General features: G+C 40.8%; 1 protein-coding gene across 1 annotated transcript in view; it reads left to right on the top strand.

Moving 5' to 3' along the window:
- Nucleotides 1-26,026, top strand: part of WRNIP1 (WRN helicase interacting protein 1) — a 50,227-nt gene extending 24,201 nt beyond the window's left edge. Inside the window, exons 4-7 of the mRNA XM_020814343.3 lie at nt 12,718-12,941; nt 21,991-22,146; nt 23,459-23,538; nt 25,169-26,026. Coding sequence (XP_020670002.3) covers nt 12,718-12,941; nt 21,991-22,146; nt 23,459-23,538; nt 25,169-25,444 — 736 coding nt within the window. The 3' untranslated portion in view covers nt 25,445-26,026. The remainder of the gene's footprint in view (nt 1-12,717; nt 12,942-21,990; nt 22,147-23,458; nt 23,539-25,168) is intronic.

Here is a 26,026-nt window from a genome sequence, read left to right as displayed (position 1 = left end):
GAGAAAAGGGGGTGGGAAAACATGGAACGTCTTGAGCAGTAAAAGAAAAAAAAAGTTGAGTTAAGTGTGTTGGATGTAAGTTGTGAAAGAGAAAATAATGAGAAGCCTTCCATCTTTGCTTTTTTGAAGTCTTTCACTTCAGATAATAAGGAGACACTGGTTTTTGTTATTGTAACTTCTGGTTTGCCCATTCAACAGGATGTTTATATTCACAGTGCAGCTGGAGATTTTCTTTCAGTTTCTATCTTGTTTGTATAAAGTAATTCATGTTAGTTGGTTCCAGATTCATTGTATTTGAACAATGTTTTAGCCAGACGTCCATAATTCTTTAGTGGGAGTGAAGTGTGAAAGTAAGAATTATTATCCATATATGACAGTATTCCATGAGTGGCAGATTTGCCACTGTTTAGCTGAATTTTGGCAGGGTAACAGCACCAAAAAAGCCACACATTAAAATGAAATGCATTGGGAGCACAAGCCTTGTTTTAAAGCTGTGTTATGCCCACAGATGTTCAGTTTGGTGCTAAAACCAGGCATGTTTTCCCTGTACATACTTTGTTTTGAAATGAAACTAGTGTTCTTTTTTTCCTTTTTGTTTTGGTTCTGCTGCTGTGAGATTGACTTCACTGATTATGATGGCAAACGTTTTAACTGAAAACTGATTTTTTTTGCCACTTCATACTGAATTTTGGTAGCAACAGGTGCAGGCCCTCATGCATTTAAGGGATGGTCATTGCTACTACACCACCATAGGTTGACTATGTCTGATTTAAAGGTACAGTGTGGCCATTTTATGATGCCACAAAAACACTTCACAGAAATATGAAGAGGTAGTTTAAAAGGGTTTCATATAAAAAAATATAAAACCTGGATCTTGTTTTTTTCCTGCACCTCACTCAAGAAATTGTTGAAGTCAAACATTAAGGGGTCAAATACACAGATTTTGGATCATATATGGAGCATGTGTTACATTCCTCTTGTTCCAAATAAAATTTAGCAGGTGTATATTTGCTTTGCACAACAAAAAGTAGTAAAAAAATCCCTGCATGTTGTATCAAATGTCAATTAGCCGATTTAGCGTCCAATCCATAGATCTTTATTGGTGAATAACACCCTTGAAATCAGTGAGAATTGTGAGCAAATTAAATCACAGTGGTTTCAAAGGATGTTAAAGAGTAGCCATTTGTTTTTTTAAGGGTTCTTCCAGATGGGGGAATGTTTTCACTTTCTTTTCTTCTGGCTTTTTGTGGGTGACCATGGGACATGCTGGGGTTTGCATTCAAACCTCGCTTGACAAAAGCAGCTCCACAGAAAACTGCTTGTTTGTAGGTAAATCTTCAAGTCCTTTAATAAATGTGCAAAAATAACCATTTCCCCATTTTTTTTCTTCTCAAACCTTTTTTAACTGGTACTAACTGAAAGGAATAAGGGATGTGGTGGCGCTGCGGGTTAAACCGCAGAAGCCTGTGCTGCAGGGTCAGAAGACCAGCAGTCGTAAGATCGAATCCACGTGATGGACTGAGCTCCTGTCGCTTTGTCCCAGCTCCTCACCAACCTAGCAGTTTGAAAGCATGTAAATGCAAGTAAATAAATAGGTACCACCTCGGTGGGAAGGTAACGGCATTCCATGTCTTGTCGCACTGGCCACATCTATGGACAAATGCTGACTCTGCGGCTTGGAGACGGGGATGAGCACCGTGACCTAGAGTCGGATACGACTCAACTAAATGTCAAGGGTAACCTTTTTACCTTTACCTAACTGAAAGAAATCCTATAGGAGTTTGCATAAGGTTTGCACAACTTGATTCAGCTAAATATTGCTAATGGACAAGGTATTGGGACACATCTCAGTGACACAATAAGCCACATGAGCAGGCACACGATCAAGACATACCCTAACACTTCATCAGTTAGTTGCAATTAGCCTTGAGAAATAACACAGTTCTTATGTGAACACCAGTTGGATTTTAGCTGCAAAGTGAAAGTTCCAACAAGGAGGCTGAGACTGCCAAAATGATCAGGAGGAACATACCATAGTGCTGAATTGCACACACACACATACATATACACATACAAATATGACAAATACAACAAAAACAAACCAGACTTTAGGAAGGCACAGAAAAGCATGGATTTGAGCTGATTTTGTACTGGGACATACCAAGAGAAGCTTTATGTCATTTGGATGGAAGGAAGAATGTTGTTTAGTCGTTAAGACATGTCTGACTCTTCGTGACCTCATGGACCAGAGCATGCTAGGCCCTCCTGTCTTCCACTGCCTCCTGGAGTTTGGTCAAAATCATGTTGGTAGCTTCAATGACATTGTCCATCCATCTCGTCCTCTGTCTTCCCCTTCTCCTTGCCTTCACACTTTCCCAACATCAGGGTCTTTCCCAGGGAGTCTTCTCTTCTCATGAGATGGCCAAAGTACTGGAGCCACAGCTTCAGGATCTGTCCTTCCAGTGAGCACTCAGGGTTGATTTCCTTCAGAATGGATAGGTTTGTTCTCCTTGTAGTCCAGGGGACTCTCAAGAGTGTCCTCCAGCATGTGTTACATTCCTCAGGAAGAATACTGGTGATTAATAGAACATGTACATTTTGGAGAAAAAATGCTGGATCTGGAATGGCTTTATGTCATTTTAATAAATCACTTACAGGAGTCAAACCTCAAGGTATATATTGCTTGTCAGGGTGCCCTTCCTCTAGTTTTAATGTGAACTTTCCCTTTAGAACCATGTATAAAAGGAGCTGTGTGAGTTTGTAACTAAATGACATGTGATAGAAAAAGAAAAGTAGGAATCTAGCTTTCCCATTTAGGATGTTGTGTCTGTTCATGTTGCAGCAGAATAGGGTGGAGGGGTCAGACAGAAGCAACACAGCTTGACAGGCTTAATATAAAGTCACAGCTGTGTTTACGGTGACTTCTTGGCAGAGTTTTGTGGGCTTTTGTTTCTGGATGGAATGTAGGCAAAAGGAACCATTCTGCCTCCCGTTGTCTGAGGTTTTACATTTCATGATAGTCTTTTTGTGTTCCTGGCATCCATTAAGAAAATAACAATTACATCAGTAGCCAGAGTTTAGGTTTTTATGGTTTACTTCATTGTTTTAGTGGAACCCAAAGGTCCACCAACCATAAAGGTTCCCCTTGACAATTTGTCCAGTCGTGTGCTCATCTCCGTTTCCAACCCATAGAGCTAGCGTTTGCCTGCAGACAATCCTCCTTGGTCATGTGGCCAGCGTGACTAGACATGAAACATCGTTTACCTTCCCACCAAGGTGGTACCTATTTATCTACTTGCATTTTTGCATTTTGCATGCTTTCAAACTGCTAGGTTGGCAGGAGCTGGGACAAGCGACGGGGGCTCACTCCGTCGCGTGGATTCGATCTTACGACTGCAGGTCTTCTGACCTTGCAGCACAGAGGCTTCAGCGGTTTGTCCTGCAGCGCCACATGTTTTCCTCCTTATTTTATGAGAAATAAGTTTCTTACGTTGTTGCATAGTACTGCTAGACTAGGGAAATCAGACTGCTAAATGTGATTTTATATTCAGTCTTCTCAACTCTGCAACTGTGTGTAACCATAAAAGTTAACAGGGCTGCTCGAGGTCACATAATCCGTAAAAAATAAAACTGAGAAATCACTAGACTTCTTGGAACAGTGACATAGAGCCTGCTTGCAGTGATTTCATCCCACAATATTCCCATTGATTTTAAAATTTTGGCATAGCTTGGGTGAAGTCTCCTACCCATTTGGTAGGTCATGGGTTACATGAAAGGATCTTTGCAAGTGCCCCAAATATTACAGCAGCGTATGATATAAAGTGACAGAAAGCTGTTGAGAACTCTTATACCCTGTTTCCCCGAAAATAAGACCTAACCTGAAAATAAGCCCTAGTGGGATTTTTCAGGATGCTCATAATATAAGCCCTACCCCAAAAATAAGCCCTAGTTAAGTGAAACCCCACCCTCCACCATTGTGCAGCAACCAGAAGATGACATGACTATAAAATAAAACATCCCCTGAAAATAAGCCCTAATGCGTTTTTGGAGCAGAAATTAATATAAGACCTTGTCTTATTTTCAGGGGGAAACAGTATTTAATAATAGCAATCTGTACTTCACAGCAATGCCATAATGGTAGCTGAATTTTGTAATGTAATGGTGAACATCCTTGTTTGGTCATTCCATCAAAATGTTTTTTTGGAGGTAGGGGGAAATTTCCCTAAACTACCATTAGAAAGCTATTGAAACAGTTTTTCCTTCAAGCATTCTTGCTACCTGTTGGTAAAGATTTGAAAATAAGTATAATTTCCCCCATTCCTCAAGAAAAAATGTACATGTTTTATTTGAGGCAATCCCAGTTGACTGATGGGAATATTTTATGCAGATAAAGTAAATCTGCATAGATATATTTATATTGCAAGATTTGACATGTTTCCAGAAGTCATAGTTTCAGCTAAGTGAAAGCATTGATACTGTGATGCACAAGAGTGGTGGTGGTGGGGAACAATTCAAATTGATGAGAATTCATTGTAGTGTGCAGATTCATCTAACAGAAGAAGAGAGAAAAAACATAAGGATAACTTGGTAGAAGACTTTGTCAAAGTACCAGTTTATTGCAGGTAGTGCTTTCTGTAGTTTTAAAAGCTCAGGACACTGGTTTGTACGTTTGCATGGTGAATGTGCAGGTTGTGGAATGCACACGATAAAGCTATACTGATAGATGTAATGTGGCATTATCAGTTGTGTGCATTCCACAGTCTGCAGAGTCACTGTGTAAATACACAAGGTAGATCATAATGCAGTATTTTATGATTAAGGAACCTGTTCTTTTCAAAAATATGGGTATAATATCTCTCGTTTATGGTTTGTATACCTATATAGATCTGTATTTCTGGATTTTGTGTGTGAAAACTATATTGATGAAATTGTCAGTGGCAGCAAGGGTACCAAAATTGTGTATGTTTCTGTTCTGTTTAAAGTTTTGGTGGTATAAAGCTATTCTGTGCATGCACAGAGTATCTCAGAACCTTCTAAAGCTGAACTATAGTATTTTGGTGGGTGCTCTGGCCCCTCATTGATCTCAGTTTCTTTTCGTCCACTGTTTGTCTTTTTCCTCCTTATCTCACTGAGCTTCCTGCATAGACAATTTGCCCTTTGTAAAAAATATTTGTAAATAGTTAACACCTTTTGCTTCAAAAACCCACACAAAACAGAAGTTACCGTCAACCCCTACCCTTCAACCAGGCACCTGCCTCGAGGCCGGTAATGCCACCCCCTTGATGATGCATGTCACCACAGCCTTGTAAGAAATGTGTCTCCTGTTCCTCTAAAATCTCTATCTGAACACAGTCTAAGTGCGTTCTTTGTCTAAGGGAGGCACACAACACCCAGACCTTCAAGCATTGCAAGACCTTTACTGCCCAGGAAGAAAAAAACATCAAAAAACGAGTCTTTGCAAAATCCTAAGGAATAAGTTGGTCATTGCCTTGGATTCCTTAAGCAGACATCCGCTTCAGTCCATACTGATTACTCCTAAGAAGACTGCTATGGTATCTTCTTTGACACTGGTATCGCAACCAACACCTCCAACTTGAGCCACTTTGGTACCAACGCTAGCAACACCCATTTCCCTCATCTCTTGCCCTTGCCCAGAGTGGCCTTAGGCTAGATGGGAGATATGCAATTTACATAAATAAAATACAGTGGTGCCTCGCTTAGTGACGTTAATCCGTTCCAGGAAAAACGTCGTTAAGGGATTTCATCGCTAAGCGATTTTTAAAAGCCCATAGAAACGCATTAAAACGTGTTTAATGCATTCCTATGGGCTTAAAAACTGACCTTATGCAAAGATCCTCCATAGGGGTGGCCATTTTTGGTGCCTCTAAAGCGAGGCAAAACAGCGGTCGCCATTTTATTTTTCCAGTGGCCATTTTCGAACCGCGATCAGCTGTGCGAAAACGGGGCGTTTGCGATGATCGCTTCCGTGCGATCATCGCAAACGCCCCGTTTTCGCACAGCTGATCGGCGGGGCTTCGGGATGATGGGGGAAGCACTTCCGCTCGATCATCCCGAAGCCCTGCCGATCAGCTGGGCGAAAATGGGCCGTTTGTGATTATCGCACGGAAGCGATCATCGCAAAGCGATTTTCCCCATAGGGAACATCAAATCTTCATTGCTATACAGATTTGTCGTTAAACGGGGCACCCGTTAAGCGAGGCACCACTGTAATGATAAAATAAATTCCACTGAAATGGGGGGAAAATTACCGCACCGCACCCCTGATTCAGACCGTAAAAGGAAGAGGTGTAAGGAGAAAGTGAAGGATTTACTGCCAGTACTGGAGGGGTCTCCGGCTGGATCATTACTTTCCAGCACAGAGGGGTCATATTTGAACTGGCAAAAAACCCCTCGCCTCCCCTCTTGTATGTCATTTTCTTTATGGTAGACTGAAACTGAGATTAACAAGACAGAGAGAGTGGACTGCACTCTTAATGAGGGGACGGAGCCCCCACCAAAATGTTGCAGCTCAGCTCTAGAAGGTTCCAAGATGTTCTGAGCATGTGCAGAACAGCCCATTGGTGTGAGTTCCCAGGTGGCCACACAAAGAAACACAATTACAAGTCAGCACCATATCCTTTGTGTTGCAGCCAAATCCTCTGTGCACACAGTTTTAAAATTTCTGCCATCAAACATTACAGGATTTCTGCACCTCAGTATTTCCATCATGTTGTGCCAGGAAGTAGGCAGTGAAGGATGAAAAGCTGATTCAGTGACATAAATGACTCTTCAGCATTGGCTGCCACCTAGTACTGCTACCCAGAATTATAAAACTGGCCAAGATACAGTATTGAACTGGAGTGTGTTTGGAAGAGCACAAAAAGCAGTTGATATTAAAGCACAGGTCTCTGTATATACAGTGGCAAGCTGGATTTACCCTGCTTTCTTTGCCCTGTGGATGCTCCATTGATTACGTCAGAAGAAAACATTCTGTACTCTGGTTGGTTGTATAATCTTTAGAAATTCATTGCCTATACAGTATGTGCTCTGTACCTGTCTAATGATGTAGATCCTTATATCACCTCATTTTTGCCCTTGATGGGTTTTAAATTCGCTTGTTGTTTAATGGCTTGACTTGATTTTAATTTTCATGTCATCTATTTATTTGTACAGTATTTTACTATTCTATTTTATCATGGTTTCAGCTGTTTTTGTTTTTAATAGTGTTTTGAGCAGCTTTGGATACAAGTATGGGGGGGGGAAATAGGATATAAATAAATTAAAAGAACAATACATCGTGTTAGAATGGTATGTAGTAATATGTCAGAATGGCATGTAATAATACAGTACATAGCATTCTTACTCCCTTTTTATGCTGCTCTGAACTCCATGGAGAAGGAGGATAATATGGTACAAACACTTTGGTAGGGACAAAGTGACTTGTAAGTGCATAGTCTTTCATTTTGGAGACCCACTGTCATTGGAAGCTATCACGTTCAATGACTTACTATTAAGCACTGGACTGGAGACCTTACCTTACATTCTTTGAGTGTTCTCTGTCAAGAGAGGAATGTGCAGCCATTGCTTTCATGGGGGGCCTTGACATGTCTCAACCATCTTCATCGAGAGAAGCGCTCAGTTAGGCTAATGCTGGCTTAAGTCCCTCTTGAGTTTTGATCATTACTTGTGTACTAGCTGTACTTTTCCTTTACCTTTGAGTTGACATACCATCCTAAGGTCAGCCAGTGCCAGATCCTGGGGTGTCCTCCCCGCCTGTTTGTTTATATTTTTGTCTCTAAGTATCACTGGTTACAAGGCACAAACATCAAGGCTTGGTGTCCAGTGTGTCCTGTGTTTAATTTTGGAGACTGGCAAAATTACGAAGTAACGTAAGTGTAAGATGAGAGTATAGATGTCTTGAGAGGTTGAAAAGTAGGTTAGATTTTTTCTCCTGCTTTGCAGTTGTTATTCATGTTGGTTATAGAAACAGCTCTAGAACAGGAACCAAGACAAAAAGAAGGTGGAACTTCAGCTATATGGGAAAGAAACCATTGTGTTGAATTAAGCTGATGCTTTGTAATTACTGGAAAAATTATCTTTTAGTAGGCTCATTTGTATTGAAACCTCTCCATGACTTGGGGTTCCATTTGTTTTTAACTTGATTGCTATGCTGGAGAATGGGCATGTTGAAAGGTACAAATATTTTGATTGCATATGCAGATAATGATCAGCTGTTTGCCCCAAAAGTGAGAGCTTTGGGATCACACTAGGCTTTCCATTCAGTAAACATGAAACAAACAATTACAGTGATTAAAATCTACAGAATGGAGTTGTACTGAACAATTAGTATTTCCGTTTGGATTGTTTTGCCCTATATCCTTCCTGGGCTCAGGTGGACACTAAAATACTCAGGTACTTTTTGTAAGAAATTATATTAGAGCCCATTATTATTCTACCGTCATTATTATTCTGTCATAGTATAATAGTTTTGTAGTCATGAATTTCCTAGGCGCTTATCAAGGGTTGATTGGCTGTGGCAACCACAGGGAGAGAACCATTAATCAGTGTCTGAGCACAAACTTTGTCTGACGAGGATTCCTGGGCCAGTCTCTGGAATCTCTAATTTAAAAGCATCTCAAATATTAGGGATGAGAACAACCGCTGGTTGACATGCTAGAGAGTTGCTTTTAGCCAGAGTAACAGCATAACGCAAGATGAACTTACAGACTGATTCCCTATCATGCAGCAGGAATATTCTCTAAAAGACAGCTTGTCATGCAAGTTAATATTCCTTGTCATGCAACCATTAATTCATAGGGTTGAGTTATGTTATGTACAACTTGATGGAACATAGTGACAACACTGAGTTTACACAAGCTAACAACAGGGTCTTTTGGGCCTGCATACACCAAGGGTGCATACTAAACATGCACAAGAAATCTTCTGAAACCCACCAAGGTTCCAGTGTAAACAGGCAGAGTTGATCTGCTTTTGTGTTTGCATATAACATACCGTATTTTTCGCACCATAAGATGCACTTTTTCCCCACAAAATTATATTTTCCTGTTTTCTTCTCCTAAAAAATTGATGTGTCTTATGGAAAGGTGCGTCTTATGGAGCGAAAAATACGGTATGTATAATATCTCTCACTCCTTCCCAGGTACCATTATTGCCTGTAAAAACGACTTTGGCTTTCTGTACCTTGCACTAGAGACAAAGTGGTTGGATTTTATTTAGTTTGGGTTTTATTCTTAATTGGATTGATTACATTCATCCCAAACTTTGTTTATTTTGGTGGCTGTAAGTCTTCCTGAGAACATCTTTTTTTTAAATGGGGGTACGAAAAAACAACAAACCTTGAGGAGTAGGGAGAAGGCAGCAGAAGAGTTCTTGATCACCACAGCAATGTTATTGATAACAGAAGCTTAACAGAAGTTGTTGTTGATTACAGTCTAATGCAAGAGAATGCCTCTTCAACTCCTGAGAAGCTTAAGGAAGGAAGGTGCTGGGGTGGTTAAATAAATGGACTCGTAAAAAAGGAAGGGGAATAAGGGACAGTGGGAGTACCGTGATGTACTATGTTATGTCTTAAAACGTCAAAGACAAAATTGCCCAAAGCATATACTAAACGTTACATCTTTTGTATGCTATTTGTTGCTTCACATAACATTCTTAATTCATAGTTTGGTATCTTTGTATTCAGACCCCATTGTGAAATGAACTGAAAGAAAAGAACAGGAAATCATTTGTTATCCTCCTGTGCAGTATTTGCTGAGGATTTCTCTAGTTTTAACCTGAATATATATCATACTGAAACCTGGGGATAGAATTCACCCAGATCAGAATTCATCTATAGAACCTGGGATTTCAAACAGCATTGATGGGCCACCATATTGTTGACTGACCTAAGGATTCAGTAACTTTGTAGAAGTTGTACTTCATATCTTAAGGCAGTGTATGCTGATGCACAGAGTATCGTTTCATTCACCTTAGAGATAAATATTAGTGGACATTCTCTTTCCCATCATGGAAACACAGGCTACCAGACTTTAAGCAGGCTGAGTTTTAAATCCCAGTAGAGATCTCCAAAACCTATCCTGGCTATCTTGCTTGGTTTCTGTTTGTCATAGGGGAAGAGACTGCTTCCTTTCCAGCTAATACAGAAACCAAGTAGACCAGTCAGGAAGGGTAGGAGAGATCTCTGACTTTATTTATTTATTTATTTATTTATCTATCTATCTATCTATCTATCTATCTATCTATCTATCTATCTATCTATCTATCTATCTATCTATCTATCTATCTATCTACCTACCTACCTACCTACCTACCTACCTACCTACCTACCTACCTACCTACCTACCTACCTACCTACCTACCTACCTACCTACCTATTTATTTATTTATTTATTTATTTATTTATTTATTTATTTATTTATTTATTTATTTATTTATTTATTTATTTATTTATTTATTTATTTATTTATTTATTTATTTGAATTGTTGGGAGGGAAACAAGCCAGAGCACAAGCTGATGCTGGCATTTGGAGTAACAACTACCTACTCCATCTGAGAGCAATAGCACTCAAGCGGTGTACACTAATTTGCTACTTATGGTTAATAAACCAGGATTCCTTTAAATCTCTAACTTATTATGTTCAAATACATGAGATAGAATATTCTGTTGCAGCTGGTCTCATGGTCTGGACAAGACTTCTGTTTAAGGGAATGTACTGGGACTTGAAGAATTGCTTTTTGAACCAGAACTGTCGGCACTAGATTCATACAGTCTGTATTCAGACAAGAGACCAGGAAATCTTTGTTGCTTTTATTCATTTTTGTGCAAGCTTTTCAGTTCATCATCTTTAACTGATCTAGTTTGTTTTTAAAACCTGGTCTTAATTTTATGCAAGTACTGTGACCCGATATGTATTTGCACAGCTCAGTTTGCTTTTAAAATAACCTTTTAGTCAGCTTCACCTCATTTACAAGCATAGTGGCATCTCCAAGACCTAGAAACAGAGCAAACAACTGTTCTATAGAAGTGACATGTAGGAAATAAGAATGTCCACTTAGGAGAAAGTCTGTTGCGGGTTTTTTTGTTTTTTTTTTTGGAATGGAAATTATTGTACTTTTTCTGAAATTGTGCAGAGCTGCAGTACAGCTACTTTTTAGGCCCAACAAACAATGAGCCATGTGTTGTGTTGTAATACTCTCTCAGCACCTCGTGGTGAGAACAAGTCTATCTGAAAGGGTGGTGGTGGTGGTTAGATGACAAGTATGCAGGTAAGAAGTGTGATGCCATCAATTCAGAATTAGTCCGTTGACTCCTCAAGGAGTTTGTGCTCATACAGGGGAAATGGTCATAAATCCTTCAGTGAATGAAGTGCAGAATTCATAATGATCCTGGATTTATTTGGAGTGCCAGCATACTCTGTAAAGAATTGCTGCTTATTCCAGTCTCCCTGCACTAATCCCTGTTGGATAAAGGCAGTGAGGCAAGAACTGGAGACAGCATAGGTTGCAAAGGGCTTGCACATGCCAGATTGCTGAGTGTGATTAACTTCTGCCCTTAAAAATAAGTCGGCTATATTTCTCAATTAGTAAAATGGGATTTGGTGCTCAGGAAGAAGGAGACTCAGACTTCAAACTCCTTTTTAGCCACAGTTTAGCCACAGGGTCGTGTGACCCTCAACCTGACTTACCTGCTGCCCCCACAGGGCTGTTGTGAAAATAAAAGGGTAATGTGTACTTCTAAATCAACTGCAGACTACATTTAATTCTGATATTGCTATTGGTTATGTATTTGATCGTACACCTGTCTCACCTCTCCCTACCCCCCCCCCCCTTATTTGTTTCTTCCAGTGTTTTTAAAATAGCTTTTATGGTCATTTTAAACATGCTACCAGGTAGGCAACATTTTGGCCTCCAGAAATGGCCTGACTGCAGTTATCCCAAGTCCTTCACAATTGTCTGCGCTAGCTAGGACTGATAGTCTAGCAACACTTGAAGGGGCCAGTAGTTATGCAGTCCAACAAATCACCCACTTCATCTAGTGAGCCACACATGAGGTTTTTTTTTAATGCTTGCATGTGAAGAATGCACAAAAAAAAGAAAAGAAAAAGAAAGCTTTTGTGATCTCACCTAGTGAGGAGGGAACTTTCCGAAATTGTTTGATCTCATCTACAGGAGTTGAAATAAGCAAAGAAAAATTGTATATGATGAAGTGTAGTTGTACATTATGTCCAGATGCAACAAGGGCCTGCATCGTATGCTCCCCACCTCATTCTCTGGTGTAACTATAGGGGGGGGGGGTTCTGAAACATTTTCCTTCCATGAAAAAAAGAAATAAACAAACTGCAACTTTTTGTGCTGGCTGAACCTGAACAAAACTATAGATAACCACAGTTTGTGCATATTAAAAACATCAAGCAAACTAAATTCTACTATATCTTTGGGTTGATGGTTCAAGTGCCTTCAGCAATTTTTTAACAAGTTGTGATGCTTGAGTCTTGTGCATTGGTTACATACTGTCTAGAGAAACCCTCATAACATTTACTGTATCTCCTATGGTATTTCCTAAAGATGCCACTTAAATCCAATTGGCTCTCAGTGGTCAGTGCAAAGAAATGTGGCCTTGTAAACAAAACATAACGAACGCAGATGTCACATCCCATTCTGAAGCCATGCAATTTTGTTTTGTTTTTTATATTTCAGACCAAGTATATACATCAGTAAAACAGCTATCAGCACTCTTGCCTATCTCTGTGATGGTGATGCAAGAACTGGGTTGAATGGACTCCAGATGGCTATTCAGGCCAGGTTACCGAAACTGGCCCATCCCAGTAATATTGATGGCTTTTCTGCTAAAGAGGTGACCATCACAGAAGATCATGTGAAAGAAGGCCTCCAACGGTCTCACATTCTATATGATCGAGCTGGTGAGTGGCTAATTTTTAAAAACTGATTGGTCAGTCCTGAAACTGATCCCAGAAAACCAGGATAGCTATAAACATTTCTGCAATTAATTTTGCATGTTTTCTTTACCATAGGAATCTTGATAATGTTTCCTTTATTGGGGGAATCATTCTCTCTCAAGAGAAATGAAGAGATAACTGTACAGTAGGACCCCTGTATCTGCAGGATTGGTATAAATTATTTCAGTTATCCATGATTTACCACAGTCCTATATACTGTATATAGCGCATTGCCCAACCCTTTGGGTGGTCTTTGTCCTGCCTCCTCGTATGTTCTATATAGAGTTCAGCGCTATCTGTGGTTTCAAGCGTTCGTAGAACATTGTGGAATGGATTGCTTGCAGATATGGGTGTCCTACCGCATGTGTTGTTTTAAGTTGCTTTCTGAGTCTTTGTTGTATGAAATAGTTTTGTTTTTTAAATATATATATATATATATCTGTCTTTGAGAGGGAGAATTTATTTATTTTCATAAACGTATATGCCACCCAATTAGTGCTGGACACTACGCCAGGCAGTTTACATAAAAACAATAGATATAAATATTTTGTAACTGACAGACAGAGATGACAATCAAATAAAAGCAAAACAATAAGAACAAGAAGTAACAATATGATTGTGTGAAAACTAAGTAGACCTAAACAACTGCAAGTCAATGGTGAACATTTATACAGATATTTAATCCCTAAAGGCTTCTTCAGATAGCATACTTTTTAGCATCCTCTTGAAGGTGGATATGAGAAAGCTATATGACTTGATTTGGACCAGAGCAAAGAGACCTTTTTTTTTACTACAACTCCCAGAATCCCTCACCAGTATGCTTGGTAATGGGGGATTCTGGATTTTGTGGCCCCAAACAAATAGGTTTTCTGAACCTTAATTTGGACATGACACCAAACCGTATTATGTGAACATTTGGCTGAAATATTTTGAAAATTGTAATCTTTAAAAAGTGGTGTTTCCAAGCTCTGGTTTTGGCAAATACTAAACCTCATTTTACCATAATGTGAATGAGAAACAGAAAGAGTCAAGTTCACATGCTGTCTTCAGCCCACTTCTATACCAGCAAAGCTACATATTTCTTCAGTTAAACTGATTAGAATTTATTTTGACATCTGAATGAGGAGCTCTGTTTAATTTATATTAAAGTTTATCAAAACAAGTCGTTTGATCTTGGCTTGTTTCAGTAAAACAGAGTTACTAATCACAGTCTGTTCTTTTTAGACATAACAGTTAATTACTGTTAGTTTAAAAACATAAGGCACATTCTTTCAATTTCCTTGGAGCTGCAAAAGAGGAGATAGCAGGGCGTGTGGAACTAATGAGTTTAAGGTCCATTCCTGTAACACTCAAATAAAATTTAGCATTATTTCCAGACTTTCAGAAGAATGTGTTCATAGTTACCCTGTGTTTGCATGTGGAAATCTTAATACAGTGGACCCTCGACTTACGGATGGCTCCATTTGCGTACTTTTCGAGTTACGGCCTTCTCCGGCCGCAAAATTTCACTTCAACTTGCGGCTGGAGGATCGACCTACGGACTGGAAAGGAGAGGCGGGGAAAGCACCAAATTCAAATTCCCTTCCAGTCTATAGGCCACTGATCATGCCTTCGGATGCCTTCCAGGGCTTCTCTGCTGCCATGGGAGGCATCTCGGAGGTCCCCACCACCACCGATCTTGATTCGGAGGCACAATCAGCGGCGGGGGGGGGGGGAACCTCTGAGATGCCTTCCATGGCGGCAGAGAAGCCCTGGAAGGCATCCAGAGGCCCCCTGTTGTCGCCGCCACTGCTGGGAGCCAAGCTGCGCTGGGCAATCCCGGCCATGCTCGGACTCCTGGACTTCCCCCACAACCGCTGCTGAGCGCGGCGCGGCTCCCAGCAGTGGCGGCGGCGGTGGGGGAAGTCCAGGAGTCCAAACATGCCCAGGAGTCCGAGCAAGGTGCTGCTTTTTGCATTTATTTTTTTTCTTTTTTCTTTTTGGTGGAGGGATTTTTTCTTCGGCGGTTACGGATTAGTGGGTTTTCAATGCATTCCTGTGGGAAATGGATCCTCGACCTATGGACTTTTCAACCTGCGGCCACCGTCCCAATACGGATTAATTCCGTAAGACTAAGGTCCACTGTAAACAATTGATTTATCATGATGGGAATGAGACTTCTCTCCTCCCCCCCCCCCCATTTGTGCATTCCAGTGCTCTGACAAAGAGACAATCAGAAGCTTTTAAATCCTTTTTGGGTAATCAAGATTTATTGTGTTGTCTGGGCCTATCATAGTTTGTTTGAAGCAATTTCCATACCTATTTCTTTTACTGGTTTTGCAGTTAATGAAAAATCAACCAGGAAACAAAAATTTCACCAGGAATGCTTATTTTTTGACAATGTATTGATGTGCCATCAAGAAAATGCCCCAATATTTGTTGCAAATGGCAAAGCCAAATTCTGAAAATAGAGACAAGATCCACCTCTTTCACTCTCCAGTGACCTCAGAATCTTCCTGTGTGCAAAGGACTTGGCCAACAAAACAGTGGTTGCTTTTGGAGACCCTAACCAGGGTTGCCTCCCCCTGAACATCTCCCCATTGGCCCCTGCACCTGTTCTAATGATAGGTGTGAAGAATGTGAGGAAGCTGTGCTGCTGGAGGAGATGAAACTAACGAGAGGAGATTGGCAGGGAACATATTGTGAACACCATACTATTGTCTCAAAGGGGAGAACTTTTAACAGGATAGGATAACGCATACCAGTATTCTTGAGGGACAGTGGGACAGTTGAATAAAAGGGCTTTGTTCATAGCTAAGAATAGCTTATGGCATTTTGTGTGTTGGCCCAAGACCATTTTCAGCAATGTATTACGAGGAGTTGAATCCTCATAATTATATAATAATGGAAAAAATGTATAATAATGCAAAGAGGAACTGTGTGCACTTCCGTTTTGGTTATGTTCTATTCTGGTAACTGTCTAAGAGACAATTTCTACAGTCAGGAGAAACAAATGCCAAGGGTTTTGATGAGCTGGATCACTTCAAGCTACAGCCGTGTGGATAGCAGTGGAAGTATGTAATCTTAGAACTACAGAGCTGGAAGGGGCTCTATGGATCATCGAGCCCAGCCCCTGTTGGGGAGGCACAGTGGGGAATTGAACTCCCAGCCTCTGGCTCCACAGCCAGATACCTAAACCTTGTATATAGAGGGAGGAAATCTCTGCATCAAGAAAACTGGTATATCAAGCATTGGGTGTCAGCCTCATTTTTTCTGCCTTGTGTTACTTTTTTAATGTAGATTTCTATTCTGCTTATCTAGTGGCTAGGCCACTACTCTCAATGGCTTACAATAGCATAACATAACATGTACTGTAACTGCAGTAGTAATCTGATAAAACTTCATACAAGGAAAACTCAATTTCTAAATCTCAAACAACTAAAACGTGTGCGTGTGTGTGCGTGTGCATGTGCATTTCGTATATATACTGTATATGAAATACAAAAGTATAATCGATGGCAGCAAAACAGAGATGATTATTCCAGACTTCATGGAATATAGGTGATCATGAGCAAAATTAGTCCAGGGTAAGGCTCTGAAAGCAAGGGACGTGGTGGCACTGCGGGCTAAACCACAGAAGCCTGTGCTGCAGGGTCAGAAGACCAAGCAGTCGTAAGATCAAATCCATGCGACGGAGTGAGTGCCCATCGCTTGTCCCAGCTCCCGCCAACCTAGCGGTTTGAAAGCATGCAAATGCAAGTAGATAAATAGGGACCACTTTGATGGGAAGGTAACAGCGTTCCGTGTCTATGTCGCACTGGCCATGTGACCACAGAAGATTGTCTTTGGACAAACTCTGGCTCTATGGCTTGGAAACGGGGATGAGCACCGCCCCCTAGAGTCGAACACAACTGGACAAAAATTGTCAAGGGGAAACTTTACCTTTACCTTAAGGCTCTGAAAGGCGTGTTTGGGGCACATCCAAGCATGCAACCCTTCCCCTCTGACCCCCACAGCCATGTACCTCCGACTGATGAAGCAACATTGTCATTTTTAATATATTGAGTGCAGACTTACAGGTTCTCTGTACAGTCTTGAGATCAGCTTTGGCAGGACTAGTTTCAACTGGTGAAAATGGAGCCTGAAGATTTTAAGGTCATGGTGTTTACCACACTAGTTTTCAGTTATCATCATAACCTTATTCATGCGTTCTGATTTGTATTTGTATAGAATGGGTTGGGCAACTTGTGGCTCATCAAGTGTGGACTCCAACTGTCCTCTTCCAACACCACTACCACCGTTGACAATACTGGCAGCAACTGCAGGGAGCTGTAGTACAGTAACATTTATAGGACATGTTGCCTAGTCTTGCTGATAAAAGCGTGTTAATCAGATCCTGTTTTAAGCTGGACCGAAGGTGTGTGGACATGTGGGTTGGACTGGCCCACAGATATATGGCCTATGGCATGAACTACCAACCTGTGGAATTGCCTGGCTACAGAATGACATTAAGGGAGTCTTTGGTTTGTTCCGTACAGAGCACGATTGGCTATTTCCTCTTGGCAAAAAGGGCTGAGGATTTCTCCCAGCCTGGACTTTACCATAATGGAATGGGTCAAAAATTATATATATAGCTCTGTGTATATATATGATTTATTGTAGCAACATAACTTTGGCTGAGCTGGAAGAGAGTGGAACAGTGTGGACAGGCTACAAAGCTGGATACTTTGAGCGGTTCCAGGGCCAGTGTGTATGCTGATAAATGCCAATAACTTAACATCATGTGGTAGGACAAAGGGTTGATTTACTTTCTGGGAATAAAGAAAGGTTTATCTGCTGTGATTTAAATAAATGTTCAAATTGTACCTGTGAATGAGCTGTGCTTACACTTTTTTGTCCACCGGGGCGAAAAATACAACCTCATTTTAAATACAAGACTGCAGGAACTTGTGTGCCAAAGGTGCCTTCTTGTTCCCTGTCTTCTTGTGCTGGATAGGAAGGTCTCAGTGGCAACTGTAAGTAAATCTGACTGAATATGGTCTCTGTTCTTCCTTTAGTAATCTTGTACTATCAGAATTTCCAGCTGTCTTGAGGACAGTAGCTGCATTTAGATGGACATGATAACAATCCCCATCCACACCTTCTTGATTGTCATGGCAAGGTTTGGCATTGCAGAGCTGGCATACCAAAGCCCTATAGTTTCTCCACAAATAAAATTCAACTGAAATAGGTCTAATATGTTCCATCATTTTCTGGGAAAAGCAGGAATAAATTTGAAGCAAGACATGGATGTTAAATTTTGAAATTGATTTTCTTGAGGTATATATGTATTTTAGACATGATTAAGAATTAACCTTTGAATTATTCAAAAGCACTACAGGATCTAGAGATCTACAGGATTCCCTGATAAATCTTTCTCTAGCATGGTTCATAGAAAACTTCCACCATGAATTGTTTATAGATGCAATCACTAAAATCTCAGTCACATTGCATACAGTACTTCCTTGCTGAAAAATGGTATGTGTTGTAATTAGAGTCCTATCTAGTACAGAATTTCCCCTACTGCCTCTGATGTCAATACTTTGTTGAAACTTTCAAGGATCCCTTTTATTTTTGGCATCCCTTTTTAAGGAAATGAATTTCGCAATTTGCTTAGGTCAGACTACTTGAGTACAACTGCATACAAGGATTCCTAATTTGATACCAGCTCTTGCTAAATTCGTGACTTGGCATCGTTGTGTGTCCCAAACGTGAACCATTTCTGTCTGTCTTTTTGGCGGAGATCAGAACTGGAGATTTTGGTTTGGGGATTAGACTTGTCTCCCTACCCTTAGCTATGGGCTTGTATTTAATTGGCTTCTGGACAAATGTACTGCACATTTTGTCACACCAAGCTTTATTCTTTTTCCAGGAGTAGCTTTTCTTATCCACTTGATAGGGAAATTTTGTCAGATTATCTCCATTGACACAGAGTAAGCCCTGTGATAAGAGATGTGTATGCTTTTTTAAAAAACTCTTTGTATAAAATATAGCTATGTTAGTAATGAAAAGCAGAAGAGTCACATCAAAACTACAGAGCCCCTCCCTGCTCTTCCCAAACACATTGGTACAAAATCTTAATTGTTAATTGTACTGATTATTATCTCAATTTCTGTATTTCATCAGTGGTGAAATGCAGCTTCACAGAATTTAGCCAGAGGTTTGCCTTGCCCTCCAACAGTGCTCTGAACCAGATACAAAGATGCGATGTTAGGTCTCTTTTCCAAATTGCAAATAATTAATTGTAATCCCTTGGCATGAAGAGATGTTCTGGCCTTTTGAATTTGTAAGTGTTGCTTTAGAATTTTAAAATCTACTTGAAGGACTGCCAATAGGAGGCAGAGCTGTTTGCTCTAGCACAGTGGTTCTTAACCTTTTTGAAAGAAACGCCCCCTTGAGCCATTGAGGAAGTTATCATCGCCCCCCTGCCTGAGGTGATGATATCTTACCTGCCTGCCTGCCTGCCTGCCTGCCTACCTACCTAGTCTCCCTCCCCACCCGGGTGCGAGGCAGCGCTTCACGGGGCGAGGATGAGAACCCAAGAGGCTCTTTCCTTCTACCCGATCCACACTCCGTGCTCCCCTAAAGGAGAAAGGTGAGACGTGGCAGGTAGAAAGAGCTGGATCATCTGGCGGCAGCAGCAGCACCGGATCTACTGCCAGCACTGCGGCTGCAGTTGCCTTCACAGGTTTGGCTCGCTCCAGTACCCCCCTACCGCCCCTCTTCTGTTGTTTCGCCCCCACACCGCCCCTTTTCGTTCTACCGCCCCCCTGAAAAATGAAATCGCCCCCTGGGGGGCATTATTGCCCACGTTAAGAACCACTGCTCTAGCATACATTACACACGGAAAGCAGCCATGTTATTATTCTGCCAGCTCCATGAGCGGATACGAGATCATTAAAAATGTTTGTGAAGAAGTTATTTTTCCTTTGTGTGAAGGCACAGTACAATATGAAATGTTAGTCTTCATTAAAGGGTAATTAGTGTTTCCGTAGCTGCTTGGGTAGTCCAGTGAATTAGGTGTCTGGCTCCCAAGCCACACACTGGAAATTTGATTCCCCATTGTGTCTCTAGAAATAGCTGGCCTGTGCGGCCTAAGGCAAACTGTACAGTCCCAAGGCATCTCTAGAAGTAAGAATTGACTTGACGGCATGTAATATTGGTTAGCGATTCTGTATAAACCAGAAATGAAGAAAGTGTGGTCCTCCAGATCTTACTGGAATTCACCATTCATCAACTGCAGCCAGCACTGAAGGAATAATGGGAGTTGCGGTCTATCAACAGCTGCAGGGTATCTTCATAACATATACTGGCTTCTTTTAAAAAACAGCACTAGTGGTTGCTTTGAAATGTAGCGAACAGAGAATGCTAAGGGACTGGAAGCAAATTGAAGCCTTGTTCCTTATGTTGGTACCTTTGAGTTCTTGTGTCAGGTTTATGAGTACAATGTACTGTATACACTTCTTCCTACTGTATGTTACTGAATAGGAAACACATTAAGGTCAGTAACTTCTTGTCATTTAAAATATTCAGGTTATCCCTTTCATGTAGTTTGAAGTCTTTGTTGTTAGGTGTCACCAAGTTGCTTATAACTTTCGACATCTCTGTGAATTCATAACTTCTAAGAAGCCTTGCTTTTAATAGTTGTCTAAGATCTCTCAAATAATCAGCATTCCTGGATTCAAAATCTGAAAAATATTTGTTGACTTCAAAAAGATTCATGCTTTGGCAAAGGTTCCGGCTTTAATTTCCACCATCTCTCATTAGGTGAGTTCCCTAAATTTGAAAATGTGACATCCAAGTGCTGTATAAATTACAGTGGGATGGAGTCTAAGTTAAACACAATATCCACCCTTTGGTGATAGAAGGAGAAACACTGGCTCTTGTGGAAACTCTTCAAAAGATTCTTAAAATGTTAAAATAAACTGTTTTGAGCTCCAACTTTCTTCTTCAAATGTATAATCCAGAACTTTAAAATGTTGACCATATGAAAAGAGTTATGAGGATGTGTTCAACCAGAGTTCCAACAGATCTGTATCAACAGATCTCTCCATACAGGACCATCTTTCTGCCCATGTGCAGGCATGCATGCACATGTTTGTGTTCTGCAGTGATTACCATTACTGCTATGTTTTTCTACTCCCCCCACCTCCATTAAATACTCTGTGAATAACTCCAGCAAGTCTAGTCACTGCACAAAAGAATGCCAGCTGGAAAAGGGAGGCTACACTTGCCTTTTTCAACATTTAAAGGCCATCTTGGTTTTAAGAGACCGGGCGACGCCATTCCCAAGAGTATGACGAGACTCCCAGCTGCCTGGTTTATTGCAGTCGGCTCAAGTTGAAAGCCTGAGTGCTGTGACAGAGCACAGATATGCTGTTTATATTGGCCTGACGCTGATGGCATGGCATACCAATGGGCTCTTTGTGTGAAGCGGTATTAAAAATAGCTGTCTGGTGGCCTTCTGTGTCTTAGAAGAGACCACCCTTGTGAGAGAGGGATGGATCACCTCCCAGGAAATCCTGTTTAAGAGGGATGCATGATTTACACCTTCACAAGCAAATAAATAAATAAATCGCAAATTAAATTTGGAATCAGAAAGACTTAGACCTATAGCTACTGTTATATGTTACTTATAGGGCGTAACACTTGGGTGCATTATGACTTCCCACGTTACAAAGCACACTGCCCACAAAACATGTTTAGGTTTATAAACCAGCATGAATTCCTTTGCTGGACCTCCCTTACCTCATCCTAGGGAATCTGTGGCTTCTCCAGATGTTTTTGTACTTTAAGTCCTAAAAGCTGCACCTAGGCTCACCAGTGGTGAGCTGTGATGGGAGTAGTAGTTTATGCCTTGGAGGTATCCCTGCCCATGTCCAGCAGTCAGTCTGTGAGCAAGCAATGAGAAAGAGTGTCTCCTCTGAAGGCAGCGCTGGTGAGTTGCTCTAGAAGACTCAGCATCACTTTTGGCCTTTTGTCTCTTTCTAAACAGGTGAAGAGCACTACAACTGCATCTCGGCACTCCATAAATCTATGCGGGGCTCTGATGAAAATGCTTCTCTTTACTGGCTTGCCCGAATGCTTGAAGGTGGTGAGGATCCATTGTATGTGGCAAGGCGGTTGGTGAGATTTGCCAGCGAAGATGTAGGCGAGTAAACCCAAGAGAACTTCTTTCCCTTTTTCTCTGGCTTTTTGATAAGGGAGTGGATCAGTTTTAAAGACCCCCCCTCCCTTGCTAAGTACAAATCTTTAGTGAGAAAATGTTCCCTATTTACTTGCTAAATATTTATGTGCTTATTTTTAAAACCTTGATAGCCTTTGTTGATTTTTGGTTTTGTTATAGCAAATGTTTAAGATGTTTAATGTTAAATGTTTAAACATCTTTCTATAGCAGGGTGGAAATTACCTCCTGGACCCTGCTTTTGAACCCTGCTCCCCAAGCTGTTGCTGAATTGGCCACTGCAGGAAGCCAAACCACCATGACTGGCTTTACTGTTAGACACCATTGGCTTGATAGTGCAGGAAGGTGACAGACCATAATCCCGCATAGGATCATGAGAAAGGCTGTGCTCTGATCTGTGCACCACAGAATTGCCACAGCCAGCCCAGCTCAGCAATTTCAACAACAATGTTAATGGATGAACAGTGCGGCCCCCTGAAGGATTGGGGGGCCCTCCTACACATTCCCCTCCACCCCCAGTCCCAAAGTTGTACATTGCTGCTACTCAGCATGGAGCACAAAACTGGAGCAGGAAAAACAAAATTGATATCAGAATAAAGTTGTGCACTAAAGGCCTTCCTGGACTTAACAATTTAAAACACTAGAACAATATTAAAAATTTTAAATAATGTAAAGAATTTAAAGAGATAAAATAATTCCTGAATTGGTATATATTTTGTATTTTTTAAAAAAAAAAACTTCCCATTTCCTTTCTGGCTGTGAAAACACCCTCCTATGAGGCCAGAAATTGCTGGTGTTGCAGGAACCTAGCTGAATTTTCCACTTGTGCTTCTAGAGGAAGCAAGTGGCCATTCTGAATAAGAAGCTGGGGCCACTCTTGGGTCTCCCAGGGGCTGTATGTGACCTATGATTTGCACGTTGTTTACCCCAACCTAAATGATGTTGAACAATGCTGACTCCAGGTTTTGGAAACACTTCACAAGAGACGGTTGGTTAGCCTATTCACTGCTGTTACCTTTTTGCTTGACGTTCCACATTGGCTTCAAACCGTGCAGAGCAAAGGCGAGCAAAGGTTTGTTGTTCACTTTGCTCCTGTCAGTGTTCAATTTCTCACAAGGGAAAGGGAGCATCAGAGAGGAGGAGGAGGAGCAGCAGCAAGGACAGAAGTTTCCAGTGGGCCTCCTTGTGAGAGGTGGGCCTTGGACACTGCCCAGTAATACTGACCCCTGACTATAATGGACCTGATGATGATGGTGGTGATGTTATTCTTTGTTTCTAGGACTAGCAGATCCCTTGGCGTTAACTCAAGCTGTGTCTGCTTATCAAGGCTGCCACTTCATTGGAATGCCAGAGTGCGAGGTAATTTATGAATTATTTTCCATAGTGTTTGTCACCATTCCCCCCAAACACATACACATACACACACTGTCTGTCTGAGTGAAACCATTTTTCCCTGTTGATTCATTATCTTTCCTTCTTAATCCTCATGAACAGGAGTGGACATTTCAATCGCCCAGAGGCACATTCTGTTGCAGATTGCACAAAAAACTAGAGCAACAGTATATGTCCCCTAGAGAGCTATAAACACACAGTATAACTTCAGGTTTGGGGAGTTTGTTACTTGCATGATCAAAAAATGGCCAGACAAAAATGGTCCTAGCAAATCTGCTTTTTGCTCTAGCCAATAAAATGTTTTGGACAACAAACAAACAGAACCACCCAGAGAACATTCTTATGCTGTCTTTTGGTGAGCTATGATTCCAAAATGCAGAAGTTATGTACTCTGGCTTTTAGGAGGTTGACCGATGTGAGGTGGATGAGCAGTGGAATTATCAGTGGATTCAGGAAATACAAGAAATATATATGTAAGGCCAATCCTAACAGTAACTACAGTTCTAACCCTACTGTTAACCTTTAGTACTTTAGCAATAGGGTCAGAATTAATTCAACATGAGGTGGGTTTTTGGGTTTTTTTGCATAATCTTAATAAAGGTAGTTTTAAAATTTTCATAATTAAAGATACTTGTTGAAGTTAGAACTTTGCTCAGTATATATGCTTAAGTGACATATAACGCTTAGTTCAAACACATGTCAAGAATTATGTTCAGTTTTTAATCCCAGTTGTAGAATGTAGCATTTGTCACCCTCCCACAAACCTCTCAGCTGCTGTGGTGATAGCAGAGGGAAGAGGGGAGAAGATGTCCCCTGCTGGCCTTTGTAGAATCGCCACTACCATGTTCAGGGCTTGTGTTTGGAGACTCAAAGCAGCTGGGATCAAAATAAAATGAACAGTTTCCTAATTAGGGTAATGGACGAGTGATCAGCAGAGCCCAATAATGAACTGAAGGGGGATTGACCATCACAGCTAATGATTACAGTATATCATCTCAAAAGCTGCTGCTGCATTGCAAATGGAGATGTGAATCATTGGTCAAACCCATCGGATGGTGGAATTTTTGTTGAATTGTGCCATTTCAGGCTATCTGTTATAATGTTAAAATTCTTTCCCAAAGAACACATGTATGTGTTTCAAGGGGAGGGCCTTGAAGACTAGTGTGTCTGTCTGTTGGCGGTTATGTATAGTTATAGATAAAGTAAGTGGGAGATACCCAAATGTGATTTCTCTTTAACTTCACTGTCACAGTTTGAAATGGTGGTCAGCTGTTCAGGGCAACTTTGCAGTAATTGTCAGGCAGCAAAAGCCTGAAAAGGGATAGTTTGTTCTCTTCCCCTCCCCTCTCTCACTCTGTCACGTGGCACAGAGAGAGAGAGAGAATGAGAGAGAGAACTGCAGAGCTGGAAGGGACCCTATGGATCAAGTCTAGCCATTGTCAGGTTGGCACAGTGATTTATTAATTTGATATATTAATTATATACATTGATTTATTGGTTGTGTAATGAATTATACAGGGATACATTAATGTGATATATGGACATGCCAATAGTAAGACTTCCAAGGGACCTCCAGATTATTTCTTTTCTTGTACAGGTCTTACTAGCCCAGTGTGTCATCTATCTTGCCAGAGCGCCGAAATCTATAGAAGTGTACAACGCTTATAGCAACGTCAAGGCATGCCTCAGAAACCATCAAGGTCCGCTTCCACCTGTTCCCTTGCACTTAAGGAATGCGCCAACCAAGCTCATGAAGGACATTGGCTATGCGAAAGGTTATAAATACAATCCTATGTATAAGGAACCGGTAGAACAGGACTACCTACCTGAAGAGTTGAAAGGGGTCAATTTTTTTACCTATGAAAGAATGTGATGACCCAACGCATGAGACTGTCTTTTTCCTCCCCCCTCCCCCTCACTATTTGCAATCTAGTATTAATTCTATAATACGTTATTGTAAGTTCAGTTCTGGTTTAAGGCCATTGTGTTTTCTGACCTGATGATTTTCAATTATTTGGCTTATAGCAGCATGTTTGTCCAATATACTGATGATTCATAAATGGTGAGAGTCTGTCTGTTGGCAGAAGTTAAAACATATTGTCCTAGAGAGGAAAATACATCAGACATCATTATGTTATAAAAGAAATTCTGCCACAGTCAGGCAGGAATATTTTAGGTAGTAGATGTTATTTTAAAAGTGAAATACAACAGGCATAATATGACAGAACTAGGCCCTTTTAATGAGATTGAATTAGACATGCACTTAATGCTCCAAGTGTAATCAGTGGGAATCAAAAGTGCCTAATTTTCAATGGTTTGTGCATGCTGTTAAATATTTTAATACAATCTACTCAGAAATGAAAATTATACTTCATTTGCACCTTAAGATGGAAAACAATATTGTCATATAATTTTTGATATTGTGAAATTTCATGAATAAAATTAGTTTTAAAAA

The sequence above is a fragment of the Pogona vitticeps genome, chromosome 4 (genome assembly GCF_051106095.1).
Source record: "Pogona vitticeps strain Pit_001003342236 chromosome 4, PviZW2.1, whole genome shotgun sequence".
Lineage (NCBI taxonomy): Eukaryota > Metazoa > Chordata > Lepidosauria > Squamata > Agamidae > Pogona > Pogona vitticeps.
The sequence above is the reverse complement of the archived record's forward strand: the minus strand, read 5'-3'. Positions and strand labels throughout refer to the sequence as shown.